The 15100-nt window shown below is 30.9% G+C and overlaps 8 protein-coding genes across 8 annotated transcripts; all 8 read right to left on the bottom strand.

Moving 5' to 3' along the window:
- Positions 1–155: 155 nt before the first annotated feature.
- BN7_1069 (Oligoribonuclease) lies at positions 156–908 on the bottom strand (the record flags this gene model as incomplete). The annotated part of the gene is made up of 1 exon (XM_011278316.1): positions 156–908. One exon carries the CDS (start codon positions 906–908, stop codon positions 156–158), a length of 753 nt encoding a protein of 250 aa, XP_011276618.1.
- Positions 909–1593: 685 nt separating this feature from the next.
- Positions 1594–2475, bottom strand: NIT3 (carbon-nitrogen hydrolase family protein; the record flags this gene model as incomplete). The annotated part of the gene is made up of 1 exon (XM_011278315.1): positions 1594–2475. One exon carries the CDS (start codon positions 2473–2475, stop codon positions 1594–1596), a length of 882 nt encoding a protein of 293 aa, XP_011276617.1.
- A 641-nt stretch (positions 2476–3116) lies between these two features.
- BUR6 (negative cofactor 2 transcription regulator complex subunit BUR6) lies at positions 3117–3404 on the bottom strand (the record flags this gene model as incomplete). Its single annotated transcript, XM_011278314.1, has 1 exon — positions 3117–3404. One exon carries the CDS (start codon positions 3402–3404, stop codon positions 3117–3119), a length of 288 nt encoding a protein of 95 aa, XP_011276616.1.
- Positions 3405–4487: 1083 nt separating this feature from the next.
- BN7_1066 (Obg-like ATPase 1) lies at positions 4488–5714 on the bottom strand (the record flags this gene model as incomplete). The annotated part of the gene is made up of 1 exon (XM_011278313.1): positions 4488–5714. One exon carries the CDS (start codon positions 5712–5714, stop codon positions 4488–4490), a length of 1227 nt encoding a protein of 408 aa, XP_011276615.1.
- Positions 5715–5848: 134 nt separating this feature from the next.
- Positions 5849–6837, bottom strand: OTU2 (deubiquitinase OTU2; the record flags this gene model as incomplete). The annotated part of the gene is made up of 2 exons (XM_011278312.1): positions 5849–6604; positions 6775–6837. The coding sequence occupies 2 exons, from the start codon at positions 6835–6837 to the stop codon at positions 5849–5851; spliced, it is 819 nt and encodes a 272-aa protein (XP_011276614.1).
- Positions 6838–8062: 1225 nt separating this feature from the next.
- Positions 8063–9565, bottom strand: SCW11 (putative glucan endo-1,3-beta-D-glucosidase; the record flags this gene model as incomplete). Its single annotated transcript, XM_011278311.1, has 1 exon — positions 8063–9565. The coding sequence occupies one exon, from the start codon at positions 9563–9565 to the stop codon at positions 8063–8065; it is 1503 nt and encodes a 500-aa protein (XP_011276613.1).
- A 1614-nt stretch (positions 9566–11179) lies between these two features.
- Positions 11180–11879, bottom strand: HOP2 (Hop2p; the record flags this gene model as incomplete). Its single annotated transcript, XM_011278310.1, has 2 exons — positions 11180–11409; positions 11615–11879. 2 exons carry the CDS (start codon positions 11877–11879, stop codon positions 11180–11182), a joined length of 495 nt encoding a protein of 164 aa, XP_011276612.1.
- A 214-nt stretch (positions 11880–12093) lies between these two features.
- On the bottom strand, positions 12094–14541 carry CWH41 (mannosyl-oligosaccharide glucosidase; the record flags this gene model as incomplete). The annotated part of the gene is made up of 1 exon (XM_011278309.1): positions 12094–14541. The coding sequence occupies one exon, from the start codon at positions 14539–14541 to the stop codon at positions 12094–12096; it is 2448 nt and encodes an 815-aa protein (XP_011276611.1).
- Between the last annotated feature and the right edge of the window lie 559 nt (positions 14542–15100).

Raw genomic sequence — 15100 nt, 5'->3', positions numbered from 1 at the left:
ATAGTATATTGGAGTTTATTTAAATTATATTATAAAGATATCAACTATTGTTGTCTTTCTACTAGTACTATATGACTAATATTGTTGATAATAACCACATTTCAAATAATTTCCAGATTCGATATATAGATATATTTCTAGCTGTTAATCTTAAATCATGCCCAACTGTTATAAAGCTCAATTTTAGCTAAATCTAAAGCAGCTTTTGCATCTGCCACTGATCCAGAATAAGGACTTAGCTCCTCCTGGATATATTCAGGACCAAAAAAATGCCCAATTAAAAGCTTTAAAGATGGAGACCCGTCTGGAACAACGTTATCAAAAATTTTAATTGTGTCAAGTATCTGTGTATGTTTCCATTCAAGAGCTTTAAAGTCTTCATAAACACCATGACCAATTATAACATCTTCAGCGGTAACAATCTTCAATAACTTGTCTTGTATTTCTTTAAAACTATATTTTGCATTTTCAATATCTGATATTGTAATTTTACCATTGTTTGGAGGTAATACAACAGTTTGACCTTTATGTATTTCTTTCAATCTATTTATTGTATCTTCCATATCTGAATATGTAACTTGATCATTTCTTTTTGCAAATAATAATTTTTTGATTTGACCTCTAGGTCTAACAAGTTCATCCAACACCACATCACCATAGAAATCAACCAATGAAACATGACCAACCTGTTTAGTATCATCATCCATTAAAACAAACTCACAGTCTAAAGCATATATTGAGAGTTTTGTAGGTCCATCTGTGTAAGGAAACTGACTTAAAACGTAGTGTTTGTTTTGACCTTCTGGACACCCAGGTAAAACAGAATGAATTGGATATCTTCCATCTTTTAACAAATCTCCAGGTGTCAAAATCAATGTTTTCAAACGGTATGCTGGGGGATCCTCCATTATAGTAAATGATAGCTGATTATAAAGAGAAAAGATGTAACAGTGATTAATTGAATATAATTTCGTCTTGTGTGACTAACGGATAAACTATTAGTGTATAGTTATATGACTTCTTCTTCCAAAAACGATATTAATTGTAGCGCCAAATCTTTTGGATCCAAGAAGGGAATTGTGTGTGTATTTATATTGTTCCAATAAGTGGAATTATCCCCCAATGTATGAGAATCTAGAGTAGTAGTGAATCTAGGCTCTTGACAATTCGCGACTGAAAAAATACAAGTTTCATTTCAAAACAAATCTTTTACTTCTATAACCAAAAACACACTACTATAACTTATTATGTCTTTACGACATTCACAAAAATAACGTGATGAGCCCATCATTGAGCTTGGTAATACGAAAATACAGTTGATACAAAAGCATACAAACTTCTTTGATTGATTAGTGATTTTGATTTTGAAACAACAAATCAATCCTAATTTAATATGAAGCTTATAATCTGAAGTACTATAATTAGTCTAGATGAAACTGATGTTTTAAAAGATCATGAAACTTTGATTACAAAAAGAAACATGGCTCATTGAGTTACATGATATATCTTACAAGTTCATCTAAATATACAAACATCTTTAATCTTTTTCAAAAATAATTCATTGTATTACTTAAATACGTATTAACAATTAGCTCAAATTGCTCTTGGTTTGGCAGTTTCAGTATAATCATCATAAATATCAAATCTTCTTTGTGTTGAAACTGGAATACCACTTCTTGATTTTGTTAAAACTTCAGGATCTAATTCAGTTATAATAATTTCTTCATCTTCACCAGCTTCTGCAATAATTTTACCATTTGGATCAACAACTAATGAATGTCCATAAGCATGATAGCTCAATTCCAAATTTCTTGAAGGACTAACTAAAATAACATAAATTTGATTATCAATTGCTCTTGATCTTGCTAATAAATGCCAATGTAATGGTCCTGTTACTGTATTGAAAGCTCCTGGATAAACCATTGCAAATGCATTTGATTTACGTGTTGCTATAGTGGCTAATTCTGGGAATCTGATATCATAACAAATACCTTCACCAATATTACCAAATCCTTCTAATGGAATTGTTGTTGCTTTATCACCACTTGTTAATGTTAAACTTTCTTTAAATGTGATTCCATTTGGTATATCAATATCAAATAAGTGAACTTTTCTATGTTTACCTATGATTTCACCATTTTTATCGAATGTAATTGATGTATTATAAATCTTGTTATCATCACCTAATTCTGGAATTGAACCACCAATAATTGAGATTTTATTATCTTTGGCAATTTGAGAGAGGAACTTAGTAGTCTCGCCATTTGGAATTTTTTCTGCATACTTAGCAAATTCAGTAACAGAATATGGTGAGTTGAAGCATTCAGGTAATACAACTAAATCAATTGCAGAATCTTTTGATAAGGCTTTTAAGATATAATCTTTTGCATGATTTAAATTGACTTGTTTATCACTACCAGCTGTTATTTGAAGCAATGCTACTTTTAGCTTTTTAGCAAGAAGTTGAAATGACATATTTGGCTGAATATAATACTAATTTTTTCAAGTCAATTAAGAATTGAGATGTTTGATTGATAAGGAGTTACAATCTTCAAACAAATTGTTGATTATATTTTTCTATGGGGCCACAGTTTTTTTCGGAATTTACACAATACCTATAGAGACATCAAACCTGGTGATTTTAAATTATAAACATCTTTAATGCAAAGATATAATATCAAATACCATCAAGTTAGATAAAGAAAAAATCTCTACAATTTATCAGAAGATTTGAAATCCAAGTTATAAAAATTAACTTTTATTACAAGTTTAAACCCATATTGTAAGATCTAGTACAATAACGTATCTTGATATGCATTCATTTGTCTATTATTAGATATGTTACCGACAACCTAAATTGAACTCATTATCAAGCCAAATAGTCTTGATTGACTCAACATTAAGAGCAGAATGATGGGTATTTTTAGCTAACTTTAACAACAAGTCAAGCCCGTGATCAACAAACATCAGATTCCATATTGAAATGGGTATAAATAATCAACCACTTTAGTCCGAGAACCAGCACCGATGAATAAAAGCCTTTAGCATTCTTCTAGCCTCTTGTGACTTGCACATGGTTTTCCTTCTTCTCCGGTAGATTTATTATTATCAACAAATCATTCATCATTACCTTCAGGTTTTGTAACAGTTTCAACAAGGAAATCAAAGTTTTCATTCTTTTCAATAGCAGCTTTAACATGTTGAGCAGTGATTCTTTTAATACCAGCTTCTCTTGCTTCTGTAGCACTTGCATCAACTAATGAAGCTAAAAAAAATTCTAAAGCTCTACCAACAACAACTGGAGTTGCCTGAGCAACTTTACCAATATCTTCATCAGATTGCATTAATTTTTTTATTCTTGCAGCAGGGAAATGAGTCTTTATGTTATCAAAGTTTGGTGCCATTGTGAATTACTTTACTTATGAACTTTAGTTGGGAATCTTAAAGTGAATTTGTTGTAAATTTGTAAAAATGTTCGTTTATTCGCCTGTTAATTTTGTTTTGTTTACTTTGGGATTTTCCTGGGATTTTATATTTTTTTTTGGCAGCTCCCAAAATTCAAGATTTTCGTAATCACCCGGCAACCGCTTATGTAATTAATTATTATCAAAATGTAGATTTTAACAAAAGTTTGTAAGGAATGATAGTACTATTAATCTATTAGTATTATATCTAAAAAGTAAGAATTTCAATGGTGTAATTTAAATTACAGAAAAATGACTTTGAAATTTTGAAATTTTCGTTTTCATGGAATTAATCGATTTAGTAAATTTTAAATTTGGTTTGAAAAAAAAATAAAAGTCAAAAATTAGAAATTTTAAAAATAAAAAACTCTAAAAATTAGCCTATTGAAATATTCAGACTACATTAAGTATTATAATGCTTTAAAAGATTACTAGTTTCACCAAAAGTCTCCCACAATTTAAATTTCAAATGTTCAATAAATACCTAAAATCTACAATTTTGTAAAACGAATTCGCGGCACAAACCCTTTTTTCCCAACGCTGAAAAAATTATGAAAAATAATTTTAATTTTCAACTTCATAAACATTTTTTCACTACTAGATTTGTATCAAACTTCAAGATTAAAATCATCAACCATGTCATAGAAGTACAAATTGTGAATAATATGGAAGAGTAAGTGACAAGAACACCATATATGATATCAAGATGTTATTCAATTGCATTTTTTATGATGAGAACAAGTCCTTAGAGACAATTTATATAAACCCAGCTCTTCGACTAATCTGTTCGTGAGAAGAAAATTTGTCAAACGCTCTGATTTACAAAAATTAATTGATAGTTAACATTCTGATATTTTATAATTTATGAATATCTTACTAACAAATTGTTTTTAGATTCAAAACAAACCAATTCAACATTTGAATTTATCCTTTTATTTACAATTCTATATACATGTCAATTTGATTTTGATTTCAACTATTCTTCTGTAACTATGTTGTATTTATTTTGTTGGATCGTCTTATCTATTTTGTTTTACCACCAACCGCTTTAATGATGATGATATCACCATCTTGAACTTCATAATCTTTACCATTTCTATCATATTTCATTGCTTTTTCAACATCTTCAACATCTTTTAGTTCTTCAGATTTTTCAAAAACTTTTGTTGATTTTAAAACTTGAGCATTTATGAAATTTTTTTGTAAATCTGTATGAATTAATCCTGCAGCTTCTGGTGCTGTTGAATGTCTTTTCAAACTCCATTCTTTTGCTTCAACTTTTCCAACTGTATAGAAACTTATCAAGTTTAATGAGTCTTTCATTGATATAACCATATCATTTATGATTGGGGATGCTGTTTCTGAATTAACAAATTCATGTTCATGATCTGCACTAAACATAATTAACTTATCATTTGGTGAATGTTCTTTCATCCAATCTTGAACTGATTTCAAATATTTATTAGTCTGTGATTCATAATCTGGTTTAGAAACATTTAATAAGTAAACTGTTGGTTTTGCAGTCAAAAATTTATGCTTGTTTATAACATTGACTTCGTCTTCTGTCCATTTAAAGATATTTGATAATTTACCATGTTCAAATAATAAATCATTAATTTTTTCCAAAATTTCATTTTCTTTTGTTAATTCAGCTCTCATATTTGGTTTATTCATATCTTTTTTATTTCTTTCTATTGTTGTTTCAACAGTTTCTAAATCTTTTAGTAATAATTCATCATTGACGATTTCTAAATCTCTAATTGGATCAACCGTGATTTCAATATGAGTTATGGTATCATCATCAAATCCTCTAACAACATGGAAAATACCATCAACGTTTCTAATATCTGATAAAAATTGATTTCCTAAACCTTCACCTTTTGAAGCATTTCTAACAAGGCCTGCAATATCAACAATTTTCAAATATGATGGAGTTATCTTTGAACTCTTATAAATTTGTGATAATTTCAATAAACGATCACTTGGAACTCTATAAAGCGCCTCTTCCGGTTTAACAGTAGCAAATGGATAATTATTTGGATTCCCAAGTGATGATTTCGTTATAGCTTGAAAAAATGTACTTTTACCAACGTTTGCAAGACCAACAATACCAGCTGATAATTTACTACTGGTACGACCTAACAATGCATTTTTAGGTTCACCACTAGAATTTGAACTTTTCCCCTTTGAAACCTTTTTCGCCAATGAAATGGCACTGGAGTTGAAAGATCTTCTGGGTATCCAAAACATACTTGTTCTTCAGTCTTTCCAAGTTTAGTTTTCACTACAAAATCTTGTCTTCCACTTTTAATATTTGTTTATTTTACCTTAAGCGCCAAAAAAAAAAAATTCATCTATATAGTGCATTTACCAGATCTATAAACTTATTCCAAATCATGAAGAGAATTGTAATGTTCACCAAGAGCATAACTGTGCTTGTAATAAACTAGCTTCAACTCTTCATTACGACCTTCTTCATAGATCTTCAAGGTAGATCTACCACTCATCATCACAGAGATTGGGCTATCATATTCTTTAGCTAAGGCTAGAATTTCTAAATCACTACCCCAAGCTGCTGTTTTTTCAATTTTTTCAGTATATTCATCAATGTTTTTCAAACTCATAGTTTCTTCATCAAAAAGATATGGAATGAAAGTATCTGGGTCTGATCTAATATGATTTGCTGATTTGGTTCTTAATTCTTGAATACTAACTTCAATACCTTGACGTAATTTTAATTGATCAGCTATAGATGCGAATAAACAATTACCATCTGGTTTGATATCAAATTCTTTCACTTTTGCAATAGAGCATAATGATTTGATGTTTTCATCTTCAATACCTTTTAAATCTGGTTGTAATTCAGCTTCTTTTTCAGCTTCTTTTCTTTGTTCATCTAATGCAGCTTGTCTTTTAGCTAATCTTTCTTTTTGACGATTACGCTTTGGTCCCTTTGTTTGTTGTTGTTGTTCTTGGTGTTGTGGTTGCTCTTTTGGTTTGTTTTTTTCTTCTTCTTCTTTCTTTTCTAGTTCTAATTGAGCTAATAATTTTTCTGGCGTTAGTTCATCATCATCATCATCTTCAGCATTATTTTCTTGAGTTGGAGCATCAGTGCCAGTTGATCCTCTAGCGTATAATTCCTATAGTTGTTCATTAGTAGATATACCATGAGATTTAGACACAATTGACTTACTTTTAGTTCTTCTTCATGTTTTAGTTTTAAATTTTGTTCTAATTCAGTACATTTTTTTTGAACTTCTTTCTTTTTGGATTTAGTAGCTTGTTTCTTTAATCCAGTAACTGTAGCTACTAAGTCTCTGTTTTCTTTCCTATGTCTAGCTAATATTTGTTCTTCTGTTTCGAATTCACTCATCTTTCTATGGTCTGCTTAAAAAATTTAAACCTAAAAGAAGGTGTTAAACTCAAACGTAGTTCTTTCAAAGATTGATACCTAAATAAACCTTCAAACTTTAAAATCGCGATGCGCGAATTAATGTGAAAAAGTCTCTTTTATGTAATCACATCATATCTCAGTACCAAATAAAAGAAGGTTCAATACAAAGTTTTGGTGGCTAAATGGTTCTAAAGACTTAAAATTATATATTGAAGTAAAAAATTACATCTTCAAAGAGTTAAAAATACTTTTATATTAAGATTTTGATGTTAAAATTTTAAAAAACAGCAAAAAAAGTAAAGCGACCCCGGTCAGGATTGAACTGACGATCTTGCGATAACCTGTTGAAAGTGGTGAGCTTTTTTTAACAGTCGCACGCCTTAACCAACTTGGCCACGGAGTCCCGATTTGGAAATTTGAAAATGGGTAAAATAACAGATTACAAGACGCACATTAGTCATGGCTTAGTAATCATAATAGCCATGAAATTCATAATTTAGCTTTTTAAGGCTTGTTACATTGAAACTTTTGTTTGTGGATAAAATTTCCAGCTTTTAGACTGGCTAGGCTTCAATATATTTCAGCAGTTTTCTTGAAGGAGCATAACGAGTTATCAGGGTGCATAGAAAAAGAATAATATTTGAGCTAGAATTTGAAGGTGTTGAAGAGATATTGATTACATACTAGTAGTTCTAATGAATGGACCACTTTTGCGCTGTATAAGCGATTCTTGAAAATATTAATACCACATCATCTTAATAATTCGCTCTTTTCACAATAGAAGTAGCTCCAAAATATATATTTTAAAAGCCTGCAACTAGATCTAATATTATGCTAACTTGAATAGAATATTTGGATATACCATATCAGAGTACAATAAAAAGATAAATAGTAATCTACAACTATAATTTTAAGCATGAATGTCTTTTTACTTTATAATATAAACATAATTATACAAATATTTGATGAAGATTATAGTTTGAAGTGAAACTAAAATCTGAACGTTGATAATCATATTGATTAACTTGCTGAAAATTGAAAAAACGTAACAAAAAAACTTTATAATGATAATGTACATGAACCTTAAAAAATTGAACCCTGAGTGTAGTAAACCGTAACTATGAATGATAATAAAATAACAATAAAAAAATAATGAAGAACCCTATTGTACAAGTATAATGATTTGATTTGACTCTTGAATTGCTTATTCAAAAATTGATAAAGCACCAAAAGATTGTTCAATACCATATGATCCTGGTTGTTTCCAGAAATCATCAAAAGTTGATAATAAAGTGATTTGATTATCTAATTCTTTTAAAATACCTTCAACAGCAATTCTTTGGTTTGATTCTGATGGGATATTACCACCGTTTTGAATACCTTTGTGTGGATAACCGGTTTCAGTAACAACAATATCTTTATCACTACCACAAACTTTTTTGATTAAATCAACTTGACCTTTAACAAATGAACCAGAAGTTTTAGCACTTGAATTTTGATCAAAGTATGGATGTGGTTGAATACCTAAGAAATCAACATCAGCTGAACATAAATCTGGGTTTTCTTGGAAAGTAACTGGAGGCTCAGAAGTGGTGACTTTACCATTGTAACCATTTGATTGTAATTTACCTTTGACTGAAGTGATTAAACTTTTTAAATCAGAGACTGAAATATAACCAGATTGAACAGCTTCATTACCAATAGTTAAGAAATCAAAAACATCCCAACTGTTTTCTTTAGCATAATCAATAATATCTTGAACAGAATCAGTAATTGATGAAGAACCTGATGAAGAGATCCAGAAACCTTGATTAACTTTCAATCCTAAAGAAACAGCATTTGGTAAAACAGTTTGGATTGAGTTACAATCAGTACCATAAATACGAATAACTTTAATACCAACACCAGAAATTTGTTGTAAATCAGACTTAACATCATCATTAACCTTACAAGTACCATCTTTATTATATGGACTGTAAACGATAGCACTTGGAACAGATCCTGAATTACCCCCTGAAGTAGAGCTTGAAGTTGATGAAGTTGATGAGCTTGAAGTGGTTTGATCATCTGAGGTAGAAGAGCTTGGTGCATCTGTAGTTTGAACATCTGAAGATTGAGCATTTGATGTAGTAGAGCTTGGAGTTTGTGAGGTACTTGATGAAGTTTCAGCAGGAGTTGATGAAGCAGGACCATTGTTGTTGTTGTTGTTGTTGTTGTCAGTTGGTTGAGGAGCTGAAGAAGATTGATCACCAGCATTGTTGTTGTCAGTTGATTGAGGAGCTGAAGTAGATTGATCACCACCGTTGTTGTTGTTGTCAGTTGATTGAGCTGCTGATGAAGATTGATCACCACCATTGTTGTTGTTGTTGTTGTCATTGTTGTCATTGTTATCATTGTTATCACCTTGTGGTGTATTTGATGGAGCTAATGTAGTAGTTGGTGAGCTTGTAACTGGATCAGCATCTTTGTTGATATAACTAGTGAATGTAGTAGCTTCAGTAACAGTAGCATCAGTTAAAGTATAAGTATAAGTAGCACCATCACTAACCAAAATTTCAACAGTTGGAGCAGTATGTGTGTTTGTAGTAGTTGAATAAGTATCTGTAACAGTGACGGCATCAGCAGTATGTTGTCTTGTGATAACAACTGGAGCAGCTAAAATAGCTTGAGCTAAATTCAAAGCGATAGCGATTGATGAAAATTTCATTTTTGATAATAAAAGAATGTGTTTGAGCTTTAATGTAATCCAAATATAGTGTTGAAAAGAATGACTATTAGAATGTGATCTTGATCTAAAGAAAGACTTGAAGTTGGAGAGATATTTGAAAAAGAATGAATATCAGTGAGTATTGAAAGAACACAACTAATGAACTTGTTTTGGATCTAAAGCAATGAATGAATGAACGGATAATGAGTCTAAAATTAAATCTAAATCATGATAAAATGAATGATTTTGATTCTTCTTTATATACCCATTGATTTAAAGGCTGGCTGGCATATGCAAAAGTTTCCATACGTTTGATTCATGGTAAATGACATTTCCTGATTCGGATGGCTGGTTTAACAATCCAGATCATGCATGACATTGCATGAGATCTTAAAATTTTCCTTCCTTTACGGATTTTTGATTCATGTTTTTCAACACTAAAGCCAAAGAACAATTGGATCATATTTTCGATGGTTCTTTTTCACCAGTAACCATAGCCTATATCAATCACTTAGGTCATGACTCATTAGCTACAAACATCGAAGAAGTACACAAATGATAAATATCTACCAGCAGCTTACCTCATCAATATATGCTAATCCGAGATCTCGAACATCATCGTATAAAATGGACCAGAGCTTACCCGTTACGTATTATAAGAGCCCATATTACGGGCTAATTATTAAACACTAATCGCAGCACACCTCAATCATCTACAGACTACCAGTAATATTCAAATATTCAACCTCGAAGATTATGTACCGTGTTTACACTTGCTTAATCAAATTAATTAACTACTACAGGATCAATTTCGCTGCACCTACCGCATGTATTACATAATCTTCACTTACTGATATGGAAGAATAACCAGCGTCAAAAATTTGAAAATAATTCGATTTGTAAAAATGAACACCTAAAACAGTAAAAGATCAAGCTCTTTACCTTTTTGGTTAATATCCAGCTATTCAACTCTCAAAATACCACTAATAATTCAATGGATCAAAGATGTTGATACTGCATGGGGAATTACTTTGGTTAGATCAAATGCTGGTGCTTGATTAAAGGTTCCTGGATCAGGCAGTTGAAGCAATGGTTCGAATCAAAACATTAGATCAAGGTCCAATACCAAATTAAGTAAGATTACAATTACTGGTAATGTCAAAAGCTGGAGCAATCGAGATAAACTCTCATTCATGAAGTTGCGCCATGTATATTATGATCTTAAACAACATTATAAAGCAATTAATATTGACAAAACAGCTAGTTAGCTTGCAAGTGAATTCTCTGTTGGATTTCAATGCATAGAAGGTTGGCAATCTAGATTCAAAAAATAGATTAGAATACTCGCAGCTGATAATGTTAAACTGGTCTATATTAGTTCCACTGAAAGTATTAAACATAGAGGCAAAAACACGAAGCTGAACTTTGATATTAATCAAACTTTGATTTGATTCACTTCCTCAAGACCCAAGTCATTCTAAATGTTCATGTTAATAGATACTCACATAGATGTATACCTGCTAATTAAAACTTACCACTAGCTTCTTTGGATCAATGTATTCGGAAATATAATTCAAAAGATTTTGATACTTCAGCTATTGTTAGTAACTTTTGTTAATGAAATTTAAAATTGATAACGATACATACTAATTTTACTCTTTTCTTGGATTCTTTTGTAACGTCTTGAGATAATGATTGGATCTTTTCAACAGATTCTGAACTTAAACTTGGTGTATCATTAGCAGAATCGATCTTTTGATTCAATGTCTCAATATTTCTTTTTAGCGTTTCAAGCTGGTTATCTAGATCTTCATCTGTTGGTATTTTGATAATATCAGACAAATCTAAAGAGCATTAGTACTATTAAACATCACAGATAGAGATTGATGAAATAACATACCATTTTGTAGTTGTGTTAACTCTTGCTGGATTTTCTTACAAGATTCTCTTGTCTTTTCCAATTTCTCATCATAATTGACATCCTTTTCTGAAGCATCCTATCTCGAGTGTTAATGTATGATCACTTTTACTTATCAATCAGAACAATACTTACCACTTCAACTTGATTAGCAACAGAAACAGTAATCTTTCCATATTGCTTTGTAACAATCTTCCCTTCTTCAGCTAATGTCTCAAGTGCTCTTTGAGCAACTGATTTCCCAATTGCACCGTGTAAATTTTGAACAATATCATTGACGGTATAAGGGCGATATTGTTGTTCAAGATACTCCAAGATGACCTTTTCAGCTGATAATGGATTGTTAGAAATGTTCACTATAGCTCGCAACCATGTGTTTATTTCACTTACCTTCATCACCTTTTATAGCTTGTGTCTTCTTCTCCTTTTTTGGTGGCATTTTGTTCTTTTTCAAAGTTTAGGGTATTGCAATTGAATTGAAATTTTGATAAATTCATGAATTTCAAACATTTATATATTTTTGAACACGGCGGCTAATTTTAAATCTACATAGATCTGGAAAAACACAATTTATCATTTTAGATTTTCATTACTTAAAAGATTCTATTTTTCATTTTAAGGATTCTGGCATCTTCATCATCACAGTAACAAGACCAGTCCATCCTAAGAAATGTTTAGCACCCCTAGGCTTACCATTTTGATCATCATATTGTTCATAAGCAAAACCTGTAGATTTCCATTGTTTGTAGACATTCTCAACAACATTTCTTCTAAGTTCAGTATATGTTTTATTGGCCAAATCCCAAGTTTCTGGATCTAATTTGGCTCCATTTTCACCAGTACCATAATGTAATAGCGAATCAAGAACTAAATAATTGATATTGATCCAGACTGGACCTCTCCAATATTGTTCATGAGTTCTATAAAATTCATTTGATTTAGATAAAGATCTAATACCATACTGAGACCACAATTCTTCAGGATCAGCTATAAGCTCAATAATATCACGAATATGTTCAGAGCCTGGTTCAATCAATTTTAATGTGAATGGGAATAATGAAATATAACCTTTAGCACAATAAAATACATCTCTATCAGTTTGATCAACTGAGACATCACAATAAGTTTTATCCTTCTTGGACCAATGTAAATCTTCGATATTTCTTTGAATGTCATATTCAATTTTAGAATATTTAGCTGCATCCTCAGTCTTACCTAATAATTCTGCAATTTGTTTCATTGATCTAGTCATTGTACCAACCCATGAGATTAAATCAACGTTCAATTCAGCAATATCAGGCGGTAAAGCTCTTGGATAATCATCAAGACCTGAAGCTAAATTATGTGTGAAAGTACGACCTTTCCATCTATATGCTTCATTTGGTGAAAAAGGTTCACGTTCAAATTCTTCTAATTCACCCTTTTGTGTTCTTTTGAACCATTCATAATGTGATTGTAATTTTGGATAAATGTTTTCAGCATAATTAATCAATAATTCTGGATATCTTAAATGAGCATCTGTAATATCTGTGAAGTCAATATCACCATATTTATCAACTCTTTCAGGTTCATCAATATCACCAAAACTAAAATCTTTTGAATCTTGGGTTTCTTTTGCCTTCTTCAATAAATCAGTAAATAGTAACATTAAAGTTGGTGGATTTGCAATATTTGGATTTTGAACTTGAAATTCACTTGGAACACGAGATCTTGCTTCAGGTCCCAGAATTTGTTCTCTAGCAATCCATCCATCATCATCAATTAAATTAAACCAACTTTTCAAAATTTCCAAGACTAAATCAGTATCATATTCAAGAATTGGGATCAATTGGAAACCTTCATCCCAATAAAATCCTCTTGGGAAAAAAGTTCTACTTGGAACAGAACTAAATAATTCAAATGGACCTTCAGGTTTACCTTCTAATTGAATTGGTTCATATTTTTCCTCATTAAATTCAGTTTCTCTATCAACAAGATGATCACCATGGAAATAACCAATACCACCCATTAAATTTGAAATGAATTCTTCAGAAAATTTCTTATATTCAGCATTATTAAAAGGTGGTTGCAAATCTAAGACTTTATTAAATTTTGCATCAAATTTTGTTAATGTTTGATTAATTAATAAATCAAGATCTTCAGCTTCAATTTTATTTGATGATTCTTCCAAATTAAAGGTAATATCAAATTCAAAAGCACCAACAAATGTTTTTTGAATGAAATGTAAATTACCTTCAAATCCATTCAAATTACGTAATGTTAATAAAGAACTTGGATGTGGAATATTTTTAGTATCTGGATTTCTTGCAATAATTTCATTAACAGATTCACTAATCAAGACATTAAAGATATCTTTAGCCTTCCATACATTATCATTTGGAGCCCTCATTGATACATAATGAGTTCTTGAAGGGTTTAAATCAGGATCTGCAATTTGCTTTTTATTTAAGAATTTATGTTGATTTGTATTTGGTCCATCATTAATATCAATTTCAAAACCTTGAAATTCATCGGATTGACCAATTAATTTAATTGGATCACCTCTTTTGAATCCATCAGATGGAGCTCCAACAGCAGATGTTAACATACCTTCACCTTCTAAACCTGCATAAAATACAATTGAGTTTGCATTTTTTTCATATCCAGGTCTTGGAACACCTTTAACTTTTATAGCCCAACTACCTTCTTTATTCTTGATAAAATCAGTTGTTAAATCTAATTTCAACTCATTATCATGAAATATTTGTTTACCACCAATTCTTGGATCATATTGACTCCAACCAAACCCATTGAAATCTTGACCTTGATCACAAACATGTCTAATATTATGAATGTTTTCTATATTATCAGCATTGAACCAGAATAAGCCAGCCATTAAAGAATGTGGAATACGAGGTCTTATACCCAAATAGTTACCAGGTCTATAAGGCCCCCATAATAAACTTTGCTTTGTATATTTTTCATAATCTTTGATTAGTTGGTCTTTATCCTCCACAGCTAGACACCAATTGGCCAGAACTGATAGGAAAACCACCAAGAGACCTAAGTTCCTTAGCATTTCAGCAAGTAATAATATAGCAGTCTAATTAGCAGAGAACAAGTCTTCCAATTGAGCTAAATTTGACACTTTTGTTGTTGGAAACTTCATCAAGATTCTGTGAAATCTTGACACGCTTTAAATTAAAAGCATAAAATCGCGGTAAAATTACAAAATCTTGTTATTTGTTTACAAAAGAAGTTTCGAATACTTCAACAAACCAATCACAAATCAATCAACCAAAAAAATAAAGAAGAATGGATAGTCAAGACCAACAGTTACAAGCACTTCTTGTGATTGCAGAGATTATGGGTGTGAAAATTGATCCCAAAGTGTTGAAAATCAGCACCAATATTATTGACCAAGGTGTTGATCCTGTTGTTTTAGCGGTAAGTTGAATGAGATAATTTGAGCTCAGGATAGGAAATGAATGACTAACTATGAAATAGACTGCTATAAAGAGGATCCAAGAAGAGACTCAGATTTAGATATCACTCGCTTTAGATTGGTTGGATCAAACCATGATCAGGGTTCGCATTAGGTGTGATCATTCGTTGCAGAAATTTGCTGAACTACAGAG

This window comes from Wickerhamomyces ciferrii, contig 00022 (genome assembly GCF_000313485.1).
Source record: "Wickerhamomyces ciferrii WGS project CAIF00000000 data, strain NRRL Y-1031 F-60-10, contig 00022, whole genome shotgun sequence".
Taxonomy (NCBI): Eukaryota; Fungi; Ascomycota; class Saccharomycetes; order Phaffomycetales; family Wickerhamomycetaceae; genus Hansenula; species Hansenula ciferrii.
Note: the sequence above shows the minus strand (reverse complement) of the source record. Positions and strands in the feature narration are given on the sequence as shown.